Genomic DNA, 20421 nt, shown 5'->3' with positions numbered 1-20421 from the left:
ATCCCAAAAAGAGGGAAAGCTGTTTTGGCAGCGGAGGGAAGGCTGCCCGTCCCAGCTGACTCATTCCCCACACAGCAGTGGGTCCGTCTCTGGCTTGGAGAGTCATTTGGTAGAAGGTTTGGGATTTCCAGGCTGGATTTCTGGCAGAAGTGCTAAGATTTAAGCCACATTTAGGAGGTTTAAAATGTCAAACCTGCCATTAAATGGGCAGAGGATTTTGCAAGTGTTGAACAGCCTCCAAAAGTCTCCTAAATGTGATGGGGGAGAGCTCTGAGAAGGTCCCTGTGGAGGAGTTCTGTGGGCTGGGAGCACTGGGCACTTGATGGATCTGGGGAACTCAACTGGTCTTTTATCCAGCAGCCTCCCAAAAAAATCTCCTCCTTTTCCATGGTAGAGATTCTCATTCCCATTGTCTCTGTGGATGGACACAGAAGTGACTAATCTCCTTTCACACTGGACTCAGTCACCTGCCTCACACTGAATTATTTCAGTTAATTTTTACAGGCTTTTGGCCATTCTGTGTTGCGTGGAGTCAAACTCACAGGAGGGAATGATCTGTGATAATTAGGATATGATAAATCACATCCTGTGGTAAAGGATTTGGCTACAATGGCTCTGAGGTGCTGCTTGGAGGGAAAGAAGTACTTAAGCCAAGTCCAACAGGATTGAGGAAATCCAAACAGGAGAATTCAGATCTTAAAACAGCAGGGAAAACTGAGGTGTTGAAGGGCTGGACCCTCTCTCAGCCCTCAGCTGACTGCAACATCCAACAACAGCCTCTGCATGCTCTGAAAACACAAAAAGAGGAAAATTAGTTATTGTGTACTGGTTACTCCAGCGAGGAATCTTCCCCAGCTGTGCCGAGCATGCACAAAGAGAATTTTCAGGGAGAACAGGCAGGAAATGGGATGATGTGGGGATGAAATGAGGAGCCAGTTTGGTGTCGTGTGCTCAGGAGGAGCAGGGCAGCACAGGCACCCCAGAACGACCTTCAGTCCCAACCCTGTGCCTGGACAAGTGGTAACTCGAGCTCTTACTCAGTTGATTTATCTCCCTGAAAGCAGTTCCTGGCTCTGCCCCTGGACAGCCAGGAATTCTTGGTGACAGAATTATGTCACGCCCCTTTTGGTTCCTTCAGGCTTCACCCAAAGCCACTTCTGACCAGAGAAAAGGCTCCCAGTTCATCTATTACACTTCAGGTTCGGCTTTGTTTCGCTGTCTGGCATCAAAGACAAAAAATTTCTGTCTGTAAACCACGGAATCACTTTTTTGCAACAAAATTCTCATTCAAACATTTACTAAGACTCAGTCTTAGAGCTGGTTTCCAAGCAGAAAGTTTCAACCTCCTTCACCTTGCTACAGAAACCTGATTTTGAGCACAGCGTGGCGCTTTCAGGATGGATTAGTGGACAAAGGACGTGCTTTCAGGATGGATAAAAACACCAATATAAGCAGAAAGGCCACCAAAGAACTCATCATGCCCATGCCAACGGCCTGGCCCGGGGTAGAACTCAAGGCAGACCTTTCCTGAGGGACTGAGAGCACTTCCTCTGTTTTCCACACATCCCTTCCTCCCCCGGACAATGCCGGGCACGGCAGGAAAAGGAAGCACATATGGTTTGCACTCCATGAGGGATCTCTGCAAGGAAAGGACACAGTGGGGCTGTCAAGGACCCTCTCACAGCAGGAGTCTGCAACAGAAGCAGGGCTGTGTCTCTTTACAATATTTGACATTATGCAGCCCCAGCCAGTGCTCTCTGCCTGCTGACTCCTGCATTTCACTGGGACGCCAATAAAGGCCCGTGATATTCCAGAGGGAAATAAAAAAGGATAAACTACCAGCATTTGGAATGTTTGTGGTGCAGCAGTTCGTCTTAGCAAGGTTCATAATGAGATTTCCAATAAACCATTACCCAGAGGAACCAGACTTTTTCTCTTCTGCGATACCAGCACAAGTGGCCACACAACTCACGTGAGAGCCCACACTGGGGTATCTGCACATCTCAGAGAGATCAACTCGAGACAAAATGCAATTCTGCCTTTAAAAGCACCGATGTCGGGTCTTTTGTTTATCTGCTGTGCAGCAACATTGCACTTGTGAAAATAAAACCCACGGTCCATCTTCCAAGATTACCATCACATAAAAACCAAGCCTGGAGCTGCATTTAAAAATGTTATTCCTGGCTTGTCCCAGTTAAAGATCTTCACCCGTGTCATTTGTCCAGCTGATGCGCAGTCTGGCTACTGGGCTACCTCAGCCAAACAGCCGAGTGCCGTGGAAAAACACCACGAAAAACAGAAACTGCGTCCACCCAACGCCGCCCGTGCAAACCTGCAGCCCATAACCCTGCTAGAAAATGCGCATTGCTACGTCGCTGTCAGCCAGAATCACGGTTTAGAATGGAGAACAGGAATGTGGGATTGAAAAAAATCATTTTGAGAGGTCATTGGTGTCTCTTTTGTTTCCACACTGTATTTAAAGACAATCTGCAGTCAGGTGCCAAACTGGCCGCGGGTTGGGGTGGTGGCGGCTCAGGCAAGCGCCGCTGCCAAAAGCCGGATCGGGGTTTTGGCATCACCAGGCAGCAGCAGCAGCTCAGGCTGCATCCCCGGGGCTCTTTGTCATCCTAAAAACAACGCCTGAGGAAGGAGAGCATCGCAGCCATTCCCGCTTCTACTCCACAGGCTCCTCGTGGCTGCAACGAGGCGCTTTGACCGAAAAGGCAGGGAAATCTGCCCACATTGTGAGCAGCAAAGAGCACGGGCAGCACTCGGGGCCGGGGGACAGACTCAAAATGCGCCGGCCATGGAGGACAGACGGAATGAAGGAAGGTGCAAACACACGATTTGGGATGTCAGGCTGCACCCCGCGGCTCCTCTCCAGCCTGCGGGGAGGACAGGAGCCCCAGGCCCAAACCCGTCAGCTCTGTGGGGTCAGCGGGAGCAGCGTGAGGCACAGCTGAGCCCGGAGCGGGGTCAGGGCCCCTCAGAGCCCCCGGGGCAGCACCGGCCGCAGCCGCGGCCCCTCCGCACCCGCGGGCCGCCACACACAAAAGGCGCCTCTTCCCGCCCCTCTCCTATTTAATGACTCCTCGACCAATCAGCGCCAGGGGCGGGGCCAAACTGGGAGGATTGACAAGCCCCCGAGACCCCGCTCCGGAGAGCGCGGAAAGGGGCGGGGAGAAGCGGCCGCAGCCAATCGCCATGAGCGAGCTGGCGGCTCGGCCAATCAGCGTGGTGGGGGGCGTGTCCCGCCGCGGGGTCAGGCCCGGAGCGAAGGCGCCCATCGCTCCCTGTTCCTCCCGCTCCGCTCGCGGCCGAGCCTCCTCACCGCGGGATCCCTCCGCCTGCGCGCAGCGGCCGGCGGGGTGTGCGCGCCGCTCCGTGCCCCTCCGCCCGGGAGGGATTATTTCCCGCGGTCGCGGCGGCGGGGCGGCCCCGGCGGGGCCGGGGGATGGAGGCACCGGGCGCCCGCCGGAGGGACGGAGGAGCCGCCCCGTGAGGGAGGAACGGGAGCGCAGCGGCCTCCTCGGGGGCGCCGGCGGGCGGGGACCCCGCGGCCAGGCCGCGCCTCAGCGCTCGGGCCTGCGCCGCCCTCAGCGGGGCCCGGCCCGGCCCTGCCCGCCCGGGGCTGCCCCAGGCCGGGTGTGCGAGCCCCGGCCGGGGCGTGCTCGGCGCGGGGCACCATGGTGGAGAAGCGGTGCCCGCGGCTGCAGCGGGACGGCGTGTACCGCTGGTTCTCCGAGCTGCCGTCCCCGCAGCGCGTGGAGTTCCTGTGCGGCCTCCTGGACCTGTGCATCCCGCTGGAGCTGCGCTTCCTGGGCGCCTGCCTGGAGGACCTGGCCCGCAAGGATTATCACTCCCTGCGAGACTCCGAGATCAAGGCCAACAACCCCGCCGACCTGGGCAGCCTCACCAACCTGACGGACGAGGTGGTGCGCAGCAAGCTGCTGGTGTCCCTCGCCCTGCTCGGCTCTGCCCACCGGGAGGCCGCCGGGGTCCTGTTCCGCACCCTCACCCACATCGACTCGGTCATCAACAACTACGGGCTGCAGCTCAACGAGGGCCGCACGGGGGATGAGTTCCTGTTGCTCTTCACCATGGCATCCAACCACCCGGCGTTCAGCTTCCACCAGAAGCAGGTGCTGAGGCAGGAGCTCACCCAGATCCAGAGTCTCATGGCCAGCACCAGCAAGAATCCCAGCACCTCTACCCTCAACACCATGGCAACCTATCCTGGCTGCCATAAGGTGGGTATCCTGCTTTTTGCGCGCTGGAATGGCACCGGGCTGTGTCTTCGGCTCTCATTTTAAAGCCTGCTTTAGCACAGTGGTAAATGGCAGCTACAGAGGCGGGCGGATGGTTGATGATGGGGATGGTCAGCTGAGGGCACAGGGAGAGGATGGATGGAGTTTTTATGAGCTTGTGACATTTAAATGAGAAGGGGTTGACGAGCAGATCACCAGCGGCAATATAAGCCCTCCCTGATTGCTTCTCAGAGCATCTGCTGGGGGAACAGTGCTGCCAGCTGTGTGGAAAACCGGTGATTTAGGAAGGGGGATAAAAGCATCTCTGGATAAAAGCATCCGTTTGAAAGCTCCCCCTGGAAAAAGTTGGGAAGGAGGAGTAGCTGTCCAGTGTCCAGAGCATCTTGGTGAGACTGGGTTTTGTTTAGACGGATGTGACGGCAAACGTGTGGAGTTGCTGGTGTTAAGCTCGAAGAAATGTTGTCGTTTTCTGTCGCTCTGCATCCCTCGGGGATTGATCCCGGTGTCGGGGTTCGCCGTCGTTAACTTGCTGCTCTTTCATTCAGTTAGGCCGGCCGGGAATGTTTTATGATGTGCTGTACGTCATTAGATATGTGACTGCTTAATTGCGCTCAGCCCGCTACAAATGAGGGAGTCAAAGTGTCTGTGTGCCCGATTTTAACCCGCTGGAAAGTTCAGCCTAAGCACCGGCTTAGAGGGTGCTTGTGAGAAGTTAACAGGCTGCAGCCTTTGGGGATGAGTGGATGATGTGTTACCCTGCTCTTGGGAAAGGTGGGCGATACCTGAAAGCTGTGAAACCCCCTGGATTGGAGTAATATCCTAAATAAAGCTGTTTCTCAGTAGAGATTTCACTAAGTTGAGTGTTGAATTCCAGACTGAGACAGAAATCTGTGCACAGTCTTCCCCTGAATACAAATTCCCTTCCAATTTCGTGTTTCTTTAAACACCTCTGCTTTGTAAAATTGAGATGTGTTCACCTTCATATTTTTGTTATTCTTCCCTTCCTATCTTGTTCCTAATCTCCTGTAGTAAGGGGGAAAGAATAAGGCGTGGGGCAACCTCTTCATTCAGCTGAAACCTCCATGTGGATAAAATATAGCTGGAAAGAATATTTCACACAGGATGTAGAAGGGTAGAATTCAAACCAGAAAAAAAGCTTCTTTTCAGATATTTCACTACTTGCAGCTTCCCTTATTCAAATGATGCTGCGACCCTGGGTTGGAAAGGAAACATTGTAAATCATGTCCAAGTTCCCCCAAAATAAGACAAGCAAGAAAAAAAGATAAAATCAGGCAGGCAGGAAGGTTTTTGAGAGTCTTCTTGCTGAGCTGCAGGATTTATGGAGCTGAGGAACTCCAGCACTATTTATGTCAATCTAAGATGGACGGAGAATCCATCCTGCCATTTTTCCTGCCAGGAATAAGGCAGCCAGGCTCGTTTGATTTTTCTTTCTTCTGAGCTCGCTGAAGGGCTGTCTCTTTGAAAAGCACATTTTTATAGATTCTGTGTTGAAGAATCTTGGTTGCTAAGTACAGAGTAGTGAGAGGGAACACAAAGGTGACTTTGCCTTCACAGTCTCTGAATGTGCATTTTGTTTGAAGTGATGCAGATTTCCTTAAGATTATTCTTTTGTTGTTGTTCTTAGCTGGGTAATTCTGTTGCTTTTAGAGCAAGCAGTTGGCTTAAACCAGGAGTTGGATGAAGCAAGTGGAAAAAACAATCTCTCTCTCCATTCAGCCCTGTTTAAATATGCACAAATAAATCCCAACCCCGAGTCCTTGAGGTGTTACCAAGTGATGTTGTGACAATCCTTGTGCTGTAACATCACCTAGAAAAAAATAACGTGGCTGTGGAGAGAAGTGGAGTGCCCTGGGCTGCTGCTCTTCCTCCTGGGAGTTGCAGAATTCCCTCCCTGGTGCCAGCACTTTCTCCTGGCTCCTGTTGCTTTACTCCAGGGTTAGCCACGCTGAGCTGGTGCTGGAGTGTTGAATGGGGAATTCTGCTCCTCTCTGAGCTCATCCTTAAGGAGCTGGAGAAATGCTCCCCATCCGAGGTCCTGGAGAGCTTCAGGAAGCTGGGATGGTGGGGACGTGAGATGGGCTGCGAGCAGGAGCTGGTTGTGAGCTGGCTGAGCTCTCCTCAGCCTCCCCCTGGGCAGAGTGGCCATAGGGTGTAACTCTGGTGTAACTGCACCTGCCCTGCTGTTACAATTGCTGATTTGTGGTTAACTCCTTCAGTCGGGGAGATGCGACAGAAATCTGAGCAGTGCTCTTTGTTCTCCTTGCAGGGACAAATGGGAATGTGCTGCTTCTGCCTAGCCAGCCCTATTAAAATATGCCCCAACCTGCTATTAGCTATAACTTTTTCCAGAGGGTTGGACCTTGCATTCCTTTTTCCATCTCCTCTTTCACATTTAACAGTGAAATATCTCTAAATCAAATCGTGTTTAACGATGAAGAGACTGAACGGTTGATACAGATTTACTGTAAATATTTCATGATTCCTCAAGTTGCTTTGGGGTAGGTGAACGCAGCTGAAGGTGGTCAGTGATGCCAACTGCTTTTTGCTGTTTCTGCCTGCAGCTGCTGGCTATGAGGAGGCTTAAAACAGCTGCCCGTGTATTTTTTGTGCTTTTTCAGATGCTTCTTGTCTTATCTGAATCTTAACTTTGCAGGAGAAGGTGGCTGTGGCTGGCTTTAAGTAGGTCAGTAATTATTAGATTGATGGTTTCTACCTGATGGTGTAAAATGAACATTTTAGGAGGGAAAATGCTGCCCTCTCTACATTGCCTTGGACTCTGTGAGGATGCAATCGTGGAATATCCTGAGTATCCTGAATATCACAAAGATCACTGAGTCGAGCTCCTGGTGCTGCCCAGGACATCCCAGCAATCCCTCCTGGCTCTGCACAGCTCCTGCCAGGAAGGGACAGGTCCCAGGAGCAGGGACAGGAGCAGAGGGAATGGCCTCAGGCTGGGCCAGGGCAGGCTCAGGGTGGACAGCAGCAGGAATTTCCCCATGGAAAGGGGGGTCAGGGATTGGCAGTGCCCAGGGAGGGTTGGAGTGCCCATCCCTGGAGGTGTGCCAGCAATTCCTGAGGTGGCACTCAGTGCTCTGGGCTGGGGACAAGGTGGGGTTTGGTCACAGCTTGGACTTGATCACCGTGGAGGTCTTTTCCAAGCTCAGTGATCCTGTGATTCTCTGCTGGAGTGGATGGCAGATGGAAACACAAATCTGAACTTGAGTTCTGTGATCTGCATGGATGCTGGACATCTCAATAGGAATCTCTGCAAGGACTTTCCCTCTCAAGAGCTCTACTGCCTGTAACTCTAAGGACAGAGCCTCAGAGCTAGGGAAGCTATTCATGGATCTGTCACTCTGTTTCCTGGAGCTGTTTCATCTCCTCATTGAGATGGTAAAACCAGGGAAAGAAGAGAATGCTTTGGGTGCTCAGCACCTGCTCTGCTGTGACAAGAGCTCTTCAGTGCGGTCAGGGTGATGAGCTGGAGCTTTAGATCACATATTAGGAAGGAATTCTTGGCTCTGAGGGCGGGCAGGCCCTGGCACAGGGTGCCCAGAGGAGCTGTGGCTGCCCCTGGATCCCTGGCAGTGCCCAAGGCCAGGCTGGACAGAGCTTGGAGCAGCCATGGCTGGGGCTGCAGTGAGATGAGCTTTAAGGTCCTTTCCCACCCAAACCCTTGCATGGTTCTGCGATGACGATTCTGATCTGGTTGTGGGTCCAGCTGCAGAGCCACGGTCACAAATAGTCACCCTGAGTGCAGTTGGTTTGCAGCTGAGGAGAAATAAGGGGCAGTGACCCCAGAGTTATGTGGTTTTTTCGGGCTGGTATCTTGTGAATGGGAAGGAGGGTTCTTGCCCAGTCAGCTTCCAAATACTGCACCAATGGCTATTTCAAGTTTATAGCATAAGGGACTATTTTTCACCCATGCTAATTCCATAGGCTCCTCTAAAACTTCCAAAGAACTCAAGGCTGTCTATTGGGAGCTCTGGAGTTGCTCTGGGGGATCCATTTCAGACTCTTTCACCTGTCTGCACTGTTTGCCTCAGGAGCATGAATGGACATAACTCCATTGAGAAATATTCTGATATTTTTATTTCACCAATGGAGTGATGAGTTATAAAAAACCATCACTTGCTGGGTTGAAGCTGAGTTGTCAAGCCCTCACAGAGACAGCAGTGCAGCTATTAAGTGATCTATGTCAGCTGCCTTTATGGCTTTTTTTGAGCTTTGTAGGGGTAGAATAAATCATGACAAACTTAATTTTTAGCCTCTTTGAGGGTATTTCATGGGTTCAGCAGATGACCATGTTGAGAGCAGCTGCTGGCTGGGATCAGAGTGTTTACTCACTGCTATCAGGAGTTGCTGTCTCAGAATGATCTCACTTTCCAAACCACATGAATCCAGCCTCAGGAGCTGTAGGGACAGGTCTTGTAGCTTCCAGCTGGTGACACTGCCAAGCCCTGCATGTCTTCTGCATGTCCTTTGAGAATTTTTGGGTACTCCAGGCAACATGGATTGCACACACCTCTTGATATTCCACTTTAGAAATGTGAGGCTTCCCCTTCTGGCTCTTTTCTTACTCATGGTTTCATTTGAAATGCGATAAAATGGTTCAGAAATGAGCTTTACGTATAAAGCAATCCTTGGACTGCAATGGTGTTGGGCAGTAACAATATCAATTAGCACCAAATTCCCTTTGCCTAATGTATGATACATGATGAACTTGAGTTTAGGAACCTGAAGGAGTTTGCTTAGGAAATGCACCGCGCACCCAAACATCAGGAACGGAACAGCCAAAAAAAAAAAAGTGTGTTGAGCTAATAATGATGATGTTTTTTCCATGAACTGTTTTCTCATTTATTTTTGCACAGGCTGAATGAAGTTTTTGTTTTAAGAGTGCATTCCACTTTGCTTTTTAAATGCACTCTTTTTTCTACCGATTACCTCAGAACTGTTAGTTGTCAGTGAAACAACACTGAAGTGAGCCTCATTCTTGTGGGATAAAGATTCCTGCTGGGAGGTGTTGGATGTTTTGGGCTGTACCAGATCCAAACTGTTTTAATGGAATCGGTGCATGAGCTGGAGGAGATCCTGCGTGGAGAAGCAGAGCCAGCAGAAGTTAACCACACCTCACAGGCATTCCAGGGGCTGACTTCAAAGGTGCTGAACAGCAGCCTTGTTTGGAAGCGTTTAACCGTTTGGTTTAGCGGGTTTGTAAATGTTTGAGTTGCTAAAACAGAGGTCCTGTCACCTTCAGTGACAGTGGGTACAGCCCTGCCCCTCCCCGGCAGGGCAGAACTCAGCTTCTTCTGTCATCTTTAATATTCAAATACTCCGCTCTCCATTTATTTGCTCTGGAGTGCCTTTTACCCCTAAGAAAAGCAAATATAGTCCCAAGAACACAGATAAGATTTCTCAGAGCCCACAGAATTTTATTACAGAAATGCTGGATCTAATTTGTCTGTGGAAACAAGAACCATTGTCATACTTCCACTCGAATTTGACTTCAGTCTTGGAGCCAGCTGAATTGAAGCTGTTTCTTCCTGAGCTTTGAAACGGGTGTTAACTCCAGCAAAAGGATATTGATGTGGTTCAGATCTGTGTTGCTTTGCATGGGGTTTGTAATGAGCAAACTCCTGAATTCCTTGCTCTTGCTTCATGTTGAACCAGAGTTTTTCCCGTTGGTTCCATTGGGATGATTCTCAGCATGGGGAGGGATAAACCTTTGAACAGGTGGTCAGGCTGTCACAGAGTTTCAGGGGTTTTGTGAGTAGCTGAAGTGATCCAGAAATAATCAGATCACTTACTTAAGAGCAAGGTCTTAATTTTAATTACAGACCTGCCAAGTCCTGATGATAAATAGTGAAAGTGAACACTTCTCATGTGCATTATGAATTCTTCTCCAACGCTGCCTTCTTTTATCACCATAAGTGGAAGAAAGAAGGACATTGAGAGGCTGGAGGGTGTCCAGGGAAGGGAATGGAGCTAGGAAGGGTCTGGAACTCCAGAAGAGGCTGAGGGAGCTGGAAAGGGGCTCAGCCTGAAGAAAAGGATGCTCAGGGGGGACCCTGTGGCTCTGCACAACTCCCTGACAGGAGGGGACAGGCTCTGCTCCCAGGGAACAGGAACAGGAGGAGAGGGAGCAGCCTCAAGCTGCTCCTGGGGAGGTTTAGACTGGATATTGGGAAAAATGGCTTCATTGGAAGGGTGTTCAGGCATTGGAATGGGCTGCCCAGGGAAGTGGAGGAATCACCATCTGAGGAAGAGCTCAAAAAACGTGCGAGTGTGGCACAGGGGGTATGGCTTAGTGGTGATCATGGCTGGACTTGGTGTCTCTGAGGTCCTTCCCAACCTTAATGGCTCTGAGCTTCCACGGTTCTGTGGAGTTTTATTACTCTCAGGCCATTACTTAAGTGAATATTGAGGAGGGCAAGGAGGGAGAGCTGGAATTCAGTGGATTTGTGACCTGTCAGATAATTTCTTTGTGAGTTGTTGCAGAAGAGACAGGGGTGGTTGGCTTTTGGTGGCAGCAGGTGAAGAAACAGGGTCACTTTTGTACATCAGTGCTGGGGTGTAGAGCAGCAGTGTCTGTCCCAAGGTCTGCTGAGAAGCAGGGATTTGTTTTGATTTTGACGTGGTTTGAATGATTGGTTTGTAAAATTCAGATTTGATGAGTCCAGTACCTCTGTGGCAGATTTATGTTCCTGTTGTTAACAGTGTTCACCATTCTTTAAGCAAAGGGCTTTTAGTGGAAATTAGTCTATAAAATCCAACCCAGTCTTACTTTGGTCCATCTGTTCTCCTGAATTCATGAGGGGCCTTGGAGCAGGTGTGAGATTGTCCTGTGGTGTTTAAGTACCACACGCCTCATTTCATTCCAGAGAGTCTCCCAGGACAAAACCATCTGATCAATTATCCATTATCCCATTTCCCTGGGAATTGCCTCTTCACCCTTTGTGTTCCTCCTCTAGGAGAAAAGGTACATTTTGGAGCTGTTGAAACATGGAGGCACCTGGCTCTTACAGCTTATTTGGACTGTAGGAACCACTTGAATTTGAACACAAACCAAACACTTCCAGCTGCATCCACATCCCAGTCCAACAAAACACCTAAATATGTGGAAATTCAAGTGGTGAGCACTTCACTGGGCATGTGGAGAGTGGGGGGTGTTTGTGACTTCTTAACCATCCTCATGGAAGAATCTTCCAAAGGAGAAGGTTGGAATTTTCTTCTTCTGGAGTGTGGATAAGTGAGTAAATGCAGGACTGCTGCCTGAGGCAGTGGTTGCACAAGACTGTTACTACCAAGAGGAAGGTGTTGGCTCAGTCCTGCCCCTCCTGGGCTTGTCTCAGTGCGTTTGGAATTGCACACCCCTGCATTAGTTGCCCTCATTTCCCATTTGGATTTAGCCTGATGAGCAATCCTGTGGTGTCAGGCTGACAGCTGAGTGCCAGCAATGCGTTTTTATTCAGATTACTTAAAACCCTGAGTTTTGTCCCTTTGGTGGGAATCAGCCCGAGCTTGCAGGGGCCGTGTCCTTGCCATCAAACTTCTCCTGGAGCATTGCTGCCAACAGGATTGCACCATGTTACAGACCTTGGTGTTAACCTCAAATAAGCTGCTGTTAATACTCAGTAATATGAACCTGGCAGGACAGGAGTTGAGTGGTTTTTACCCCCTGGAGGCACTGTTCCAATTCCTGGACTCACTCATACATGTTACTTGCTCCTGGAGGGCAGTTTATGGCTAAAAAAACCCTTTTAAAAAGGTGAATTCAAAAGCCGCTATGGACAGAAGCATTTCTCTGTGGGACTCTCAATTATCCCTGGCTATTGTTGAAAACATGGGAAAGTTTTCCTGTGTGATCAGTGGGAGAATGTGTTTGTGTGGCTCGGAGCTCCAGGACCTCACTTGACTCACTCATTGCTCCTATATATTGCTTGCTTTTCCTGTGTAATACATGACCTAAATTTCTTACCTAACCAGGTACAGAAATCCATATTTTGTTCCCTCAGATCCTGGATCATTGTTCCATTTGTCCATGGTGCTTTGGGTAGTGGCTCTGTGGATTTTTTTTTTTTAGTATTTTTGGCTCCACTTCAAACTAAGTCAGCAAATACTTTGCTATTAAACCATGTATTTTCTGTGCTCTGTTTATTTTTCAAAGGAACAGATAATTGCTGTTTTGCTAAAACTCTGACCACATTAAGTTTGACTCCTATCAGTCCTGTTATTTTTATGAAAGACTTTGCTGTATTCAGTGTTAGCAAAGCTAACAGTTGCCCAGCTTCCCAGATTTCCCGTTTTCCACAGTGACTCCCACTGCCTGGGACAGAGCCACTGCAGGCAGCAGTGCCTGACAGAGCAGCACCACCTGTGGGAAGCTCCTGGGTTTATTTTCCTGCGTGCTTTTTGATAGATTGAGAGCTCAGGAGAGCTTCTAGAGCTGCTTTTGCTGTCCCAAGAAGATCTGAACCTGTTGGGACCTCTCTGGTGCTGGGAAGGAAATCACAGAATTAATGAGGTTGGAGAAGACCTTGGAGATCATCAAGGCCAACCTCTCACTGCACTCGGGGGGGAAAAAAGGTTGGGTTTGGATGATGACAGGTGAAAATGGGAAAAATGTGATAATGGCAAAATTCTAGCAGGGAATTCTGTTCCCTTGGCACGTTTGTCATCAACCCCTGGGTCAAAGCCATTGTTTCTCTTCCTGGTAAGGCCTGGGGGTGGAGGACTCCAGGGCAGCATTTAGTGATCCTGCTCAATTATCTGTGTTGGGAAGGATCCACTTTTCAGTAGCTGATACCAATTTTGATCCTGTCATCATTGCAGTGGAGAGTGAGGCAGAGAATTCACTCTGGGCCTCAGTCACTAAGCAGTGATCAGTTTTCTTTGTTATTTTCAATTCTGCCTTTCACTTGAAATGCAGGAGACAGCAGGGTTTGCATCTGGAAAATCAGAAGTCCATCTGTGAGCCAGATGCTTTGCAGTGGAGGGAGCAGATCAAAGGATCCCAGGATCATCAAGGTTAGGAGAGACCTTAAAGCTCATCTCATTCCAAGCCCCAGCCCTGGGCAGGAGCACCTTCCTCTAGACCAGCTTGCTCCAGTCAAAGATGCAGCGTTAGAGTGGAGTAAAAATAGTTTTAAGGATCTTTTCTGCACCCACTGGCAGCTTTTAGAGGTGTTGAAGGAGCCTTCAGGCCGCTGTGGTGTGGAAGGAGTTCCTGCCCAATGCAGTGAAGCTATGGAGAGGTGTATCAGAAGGTTTTCCTTCTCCCTGGAAATGTTGTGCTGGGGTAAAATCAGGCAGAATATTTAACTCTGGGCTTGCTGCATGTTTTGATTGCTCTTTATGGACTGTTCCTGCTGATGTTCTCCAATAATTTCTGTAGAAAAGTCCAGTCTTTTATTCAAAGGTCTAATGCTGTTTTTTTCTTAGACCTTGAGTGATTCATGGGGTTTTTTCCTGCATTTATAAAACGCCCCTCCTGTGGTTTGTTATGATGTATGCCCTGAACATTCCTGGTTCCTGTGATGCCAGCTTATCCATCTTCACTGTGGCCTGTTAGTGCCTCAGAAAACAAGCCTTGGACAGTTCTGGAGCTGCAGATGTTTGTTCCTAAATGGCATCTTGGCTTTCTCAGAGATGTTACAGCTCCTAAAAGGTCCAAAGCAATTTGCTCCCTGCTTCTCCAAACCCTTATCTCCCTGGAATGCCTCGTTCTTTATTCCAAACCCAGTTTCTCCTGAGGAGGTGTTTGTGCTGAGCCTAAAGCAGGGATTTCAGGAGTGTTCAGATTTGGAGAACTCTCCTTCCTGAATTTACTTGATGCTGAATTTGGACAGGTCTTTCCTGTAAAGCTTTTCCCAGTGTTTCTCCTAACCCTCCCAGGACAATATCTCCTGCAGTTCTGAGCTGATGGGTTATTGTTCCTCTGTTTGGCTTGGCCTCAAGTTGAGAGAAAAAAAAAAAAAAAAGAAAGAAGGATATAAAAAAATGCTGTTACTATTTTGGAACTTTGATTTGCAAACCGCTTTTCATTATTTCAGTTTCCCTAAACAAATCCAAACCAGTATCGTGATGTTTAAGTCAGTGGAAAAAATGATTTCAAAATTTGGAATGGAAGCTTTAAGCAGTGGGATTCAGTGGTTCTAACAGCATTCAGCTCCCTAACAAAGTGCTCCATTTGGAACTAATCAGAGCTTTGTGATTTTTCTAGGCCAATTTGGAGCTGCTTTGATGTGCAACGGGATCAGATAGTATGAGCTCAGGCAGACAAGACATATGGGCTAAATTAATCCTTAGCAAGTCTAGGAAAATTAAATCTTTATGGAAAAAAAATGGAGGTTATGTATAAACAAAATGCAAATTATAAGCTGCACGCGATGCTTGTTGTAAGGAGAGTGGAGAGGAGGGAATACAAGATAAGAGGCAATAAATTGTAACAAACTGCTTGTTCAGAGGTTTTCTGGAGCTGTGTGGCTGCTCTCACCCAGCTTCAATCATTCTGAGTGTTTATATTTCTGATTATTCCGAATATTTGGGACCTGGTTGTCCAGGATAACGCGGCCCTGCCGGAGCTCCTTTCCCAGCTTGCTCCTCTGTGCTGTCCCTTTGCCAGGAGGATGGTGCTCAGCCCTCTGGAACTTCCTCCCAGCAGCGCTGGGCTGGAGGGAGAGTTTAATGAGCTCCAGGAGGGAGGCTGTGTGAGATAAGCTCAGCTGAAGACTGGCTTTGGCAAAGGAAATTTCAGCTCTTCCCCACCCTCCTGCCAAGCTGGGAGTTTAATGGTTGGTCTAAGGGAAAGCTTGGTGTTAAGTTCTGTTATTGGTGGGAAGCTGTGCTGAAGAAATAGTGTATAATTAGATAAATATAATATTTTTGCATTTATATATATAAAATAAACTTTTTTTTTTTTTTTTGTCAAGAAGGGCTGGAAAGGAAAGCAGCTCCCTGTAACCCTCTTTTTTCCTGACACTCATCTGCCATTCTGGATTGATTTCTTTACACATAGAAGCTTTTTTATGGATGTCAAGTGTGCAGAGGCTTTCACTTGTTCCACTGCCTTAAAGTGTGTATAAATCTATAAATGTCAGTCTTAAAATGGAGCTTACAATAGGTAATTGTATGGAGTGGGGCTGTGCTATTTCTGACTTGCATTGTGTGTGCTGACTGACGGCAACATGGAACAGGAGGGTGTGCAAAGTATTGTTTTCTGCAGAAACCGGCCCAGCTCAGGGCACTGTGTCAAGTTAGCAGGGTGTGAGGGAGCCTTTTCCCTTACAGGGACCTGGAGCTGCTGGTTTTGAGTTACCCTGAGTGAAGGAGAACTAATTTTGTTATGGCAAGATGCACATTTTCCCCTGTGATTTGTGCCAGGCTAAAAATCCATGTGGAATTCTAATTACAGCTCTCCCTACCAGCAGCTCAGGTTGATTTCAGATGTAACAATTGAATTTCAAGTCACACAGCTCCTCTGAGTAGTTACTGGGAGTGTTTTTGTTGGTCTGAACTCCCTCTTTAAAGCATCTTTTCCTCTTCAAGGTCCTTAAACCCTTTTTTAATTTTGATGCTTCAACCTTCTGCTTGGGCATTGTTAGTGTAGAAGTTTCTATTGAAATATGATCATGACAGGTTATTAAATGGCAAAGACAAGAAAATCAGGGTTTTGCTAAGAATTTCTCATTGCAGTCTGTTGTGGGAATGATAATTTAATAGGGAAAACAGAAGCCACACGTGCAAGCAAAGCAAAGGAATCAATTCTCCATGGATGGGCAGGGTTTGGCCATGCCAGGGAGCCTTACATGGTGACTGGGGAAGAGTATTGGGGTCACTGAATGTCCCCTGCTTCCTTCTTCCCCCAGCTTTCCATACTGAGCACGATGCCACAGGCCTGGAATATCCCTTGGAGCAGCTGTGCTCAGCTGGCTGCCCATGCCCCATCCCAAACCCTTTGTGTCCCCGTCCCAAACCCTTTGTGTCCCCGTCCCAAACCCTCGTGTCCCGTCCCAAACCCTCGTGTCCCGTCCCAAACCCTCGTGTCCCCATCCCAAACCCTCGTGTCCCATCCCAAACCCTCGTGTCCCCCCAGCCTCTGTGCTGGTGGGGTGGGGACCCAAAAAGGCCTCAGCTCTGTCAGCCCTGCTCAGCGGTGCCCAAAGCATCCCTGAGTTATCCACGGCTTCCAGCACAAATCCAAACCAGCCTCACACCAGCTACTGTGAAGAAAATCAACTCTGCCCCACCCAGAACCAGCGCAGTGCCGTAACATAAAAGTGACGTTTTCCAAGAGCCCTTTTCCCCAGTGTTCTTGTGGAAAAGTTAAAATCTGTGGTGCGCAGAGGTTAAAGGTCTTGCAATCTCTCTGCAATTGACTGCTGGGTGACTATTGTTTAAAAAAGAATTATGCTGTAAGTAGCTTTTTAGATTAGCCAAGATAATCTCAGTTGGTGAATAGCTGCTGACTGAAAGCACTTCCCTGAACTGTTACTTGGGGAATATCAGGAGTAACACCCTCAGTTGTGAGAGGAGCCAGCTTCTCCTGAGCGCCTTCCCAGGAGATCCCTCACTCCAGAGAAGGTGTGATGTTTGTGTGTTCCCTCCGTTTGTTTTAATGGATTTTTGTACTTTTCCTTGCAGGTCACTCCAAGGTCGGAGACCCCCATCAACAGTGTCAGTAACAGTTTGGAAAATGTGCTCCACACATCCACACATTCCATGGAGGAGTCACTACCCAAGAGGCCTTCAGGGAAACACTCCAAAGGTGTGTCCTTCTCCTCCTGCCAAGTGGGGAGCCACCTCAGATCCTTGGTGGTGCTCAGCTTTATTTTCACTGGGGTTGGAGGCTGGAATTTTGCTGCTTTACTTCTGCCTTGGGCAAAGGAATTCACAGAGGGGTTTGTAGGAAGTGTGAGTGTCAGGGAGAAATGGCCAGTGAGAGAGGAGTATCCTGATTTTTCCATTAGGAAATAAACAAGAAGGTTTTTTGAGTTACCTGCTTTTGAAATACCAGCTTTGCTCTCAAGAAATATTCTCCAAGAGTGGGTATCTTGGACATTCCACCTCTCAGCAGGTTATTTCTTGGATAAAGCATATGGTGTTGAGTGTTTCTCAAAGGGAAAAGGCATTGAAACAGTTTGACTGCCACTTCCACCTTTCTCTTGCTTTCCCAAGTGGGAAACTGAGTGAAGAGAAGTGGAAGAGAGGAGAGAGACCTTGCACCTTTCTCTGTTCCAAAATAAATCTGGTTTTTCTAATGCTGTATTTCAGGCTGACCTGGCTAAAAACTGGCCTTAGCAAATCAGGGTTAATTATTCCATTTCCACACTCCAGGTTCTCTTTGCAAATATGAAAATGTCCAGGCTAAAATGTGACTAACAGTAATTTTTATTTAATGCTTTAAAAAAATCACTTGCAAATGAGGAAAGTCTTTGAACTGGGAGGTGCTCTTTGTGCAGAACAGCTTTTGTGAGCCCTGCAGGGCAGAATTAATCAGGGGAAATATCTGCCCTCATATATTGCCTTCCAATATCATTGCAAATACTGTCAGGCACCATCTAAAATTTTTAATTTGGAATTTGTTCTGTTTTCTTCTCTTCCACTGGCTTCCTACAGAACTTTGCAAATACAGTTTGATACCACAGAAGTTCAAGAATTTCAAAGCACGTCTTCACTGAGAGGATCTGATACAGCTCGGGAAGGGTTAAATGTCCCAGGAAATGTTGACTTGCCTCCACCAGCCCTCCTTTTCAGTGACACACTCCCCTGTAATCCCAGAAGTGGAAGGAGCAGTCATTTTTTACAGCCCAGTAATGCTGGAAGTAGCCATTTCTCCAGCTGTAAAAACCATCAGGGTAGAAGAAAACACAGCACTAAGCAGAAGCATGGCTGGGTTTGTGGCTTTCATCTGATTAAAAATAGGACAGGGTTCAACGCTGTTTTCATTTGTACTCGGTGATTGCTATTCCAGTACCATATATGCTAAGATTAGTCATGGTACACTGTGAAAATTAATTAGGTTTTGCTCTGATCTGTTTTTCTCTTATAGAATACCTGCCTCGTGTTCAGTTTAATTTACAGACTGCCTCAGTGATGGTTGGGAAAAGGGGGTGTGGAACAAATACTGAGATTCCGCTTTCTGCTTCACCAGCAGTGTTGAATTCTCCTTTGATCTCTTGGGGTTCTGTTTCTTCAGCTTGGAGTGCAATTCAGGATTATTTGCCACATGATTCCACTGTTCCTCGCTTATATTCCTCATTTTCATAGCAAACACAGCTTTTAATTTGGCAGCTTTCTAACCTGGAGCACATAAAATTGTCATGAAAGCACGGGGTGCTTGATTTTCATGTTGTTATTTTTTAGTGAGCCTGGTTTCAGGCACTTTGACAGGACAGGATTTCTCCCCAGGAGTAATGAGCTGCCCAAGGTCATCGTTCCTCTCCTGGCAAAGCCCTGGAGCTGGAAGTGCCTCAGTTAAAAAAGCTGGAGCTGAAACATGAGAAAGAAAAGAAAAATGAGAAAGGTGCAGTATTTGTTGTGCTTAGCTGGATTAGAGAGAGTTTGTATTAACCCAGGGAATGTTTTAATCCTGACTTGGAGACGTGTCAGTAATTTAATTTACTCTCCACAGCTGAGCAGTGACTGGGGTTGTAGTAGCTTGGGCCTGGAAGCTCTCAGTGACTGTGTTTTCCTTAATCCACCGCTTTTGGCATCAAATGTTGGAGTTCCTGCATGGGAGGGAGGCAGGAAGAGAGCGAGGAGCATTCTGCTGGATCTCTCAGTGGCAGTGTGTGTGCTCTTGGAAGTGGCAGCTGGAATGTTTGTACAGCTTCGTGCAGAGACTTGTCAGATACCTGGGAGTGATTTCACCAGAATTGTGCTGCCTCAGGAAATGAGTTTATAACAGGAGTGTCAGCCTGAGATGTGCACCTACCTTTGCTTCTACCTCAGAGGCCCAGCTCGCTGTGGGAGCACTGTCAGCGTTAAATCCTAAATTGTGGAATGATTTGGATTGGAAAGGACCTTAAAGATTGTCTAATTCCGTGGGCAGGGACACCTTCCACTGGCCCAGGTGCTGGATCTGTGCTGCAATACCCAAGTTGTCGAGAGTGGTGAGCAGCAAACTCTTGGGTTTTTATCAAAGTTCCTCAGTTTTTTTCCCTGCTGTTTCTCCAGGCTAAGCCCCTTTGTCCCTGTCTACATAAAATGGGATAAACCAGGTGGATATTGCTTCCAAGTGAAGGTTGTGGCACTGGGAAGTTCTGTGCCTGCTGACATAAATGTTTGGGGGATCTGTGCTCTATTTGGGCTTTTCCTTTATAAAATCAAGTTGAAAAATTTGCCCTGTGCAAGTCAAGAAGAAAATACAGGTGGGTTCTGACAGAGGGCTGTGGAGCTCTTGTGAAATCCAGCAACTGTGACATGCTCTGTGAACTGTGCTTTTTATTTTGACCGGTGATTTAGGGCTGTTCAAAGCTGTTTCCACAGATGGGGAATTGTTTTAGCTGGAGGTGACTTTGGGAAGTGGAAGCTTTCCCTGCTCTCAGCATCTGCTGTTGTGCTGGAAGCTGCAGTCAGGCTTGTCCACAGGTATTGAGGCACTGACAGAGCTCACTGGTCAAGCAGAGCAGAGATAAACACAGAGATTCTTGGGTTACATACAATTAAAATTCCAAGAGAGATGTCTTGCTTTCTGTTCCTAGAATGCAGTCAGGTTTTAATAATGGTTTTAACACCATTTGAACAAAATTAATTAAAATAAAAGTTGGGCATTTTTTTTGTCTCCTGAGCCTCTCCCAGTAGAAAGTGGTTAAAAAAAGTCAGGAGTTAAAATTGCTTTTCACTGTTTTGTTTTGCAGGCAATCCTCTGCTGGTAGCAAAGAGAAATTCAAGAAATTCCATTTTTATTCCAAAGTTCAGGAAGAGCTGTGTGACCCATGGGAAGCCCTGTGCACAGAGCTAATTTTTAACAAGCCTGTGGATGTAGAGTTGGGGTAATTCCCAAAAGAGAGTAGTTACTGGTTATCACAGCTGACTGAAAAAATCAGCTTATTTTTATTTGTTCAGAAAAGCAATAGGAATTTTCCATGCTCCAAAGATGTTGTTAATTACTCTTTCACTGTCAGGTTCC

At 47.9% G+C, this 20421-nt stretch overlaps 1 protein-coding gene across 1 annotated transcript in view; it reads left to right on the top strand.

Moving 5' to 3' along the window:
• The first annotated feature begins 3267 nt into the window (after positions 1-3267).
• Positions 3268-20421, top strand: part of ZCCHC14 (zinc finger CCHC-type containing 14) — a 49565-nt gene continuing 32411 nt past the window's right edge. The window contains exons 1-2 of the mRNA XM_038147914.1: positions 3268-4250; positions 16932-17055. Coding sequence (XP_038003842.1) covers positions 3687-4250; positions 16932-17055 — 688 coding nt within the window. The 5' untranslated portion in view covers positions 3268-3686. The remainder of the gene's footprint in view (positions 4251-16931; positions 17056-20421) is intronic.

This window comes from Motacilla alba, chromosome 11 (assembly GCF_015832195.1).
Source record: "Motacilla alba alba isolate MOTALB_02 chromosome 11, Motacilla_alba_V1.0_pri, whole genome shotgun sequence".
NCBI lineage: Eukaryota > Metazoa > Chordata > Aves > Passeriformes > Motacillidae > Motacilla > Motacilla alba.
Note: the sequence above shows the minus strand (reverse complement) of the source record. Positions and strands in the feature narration are given on the sequence as shown.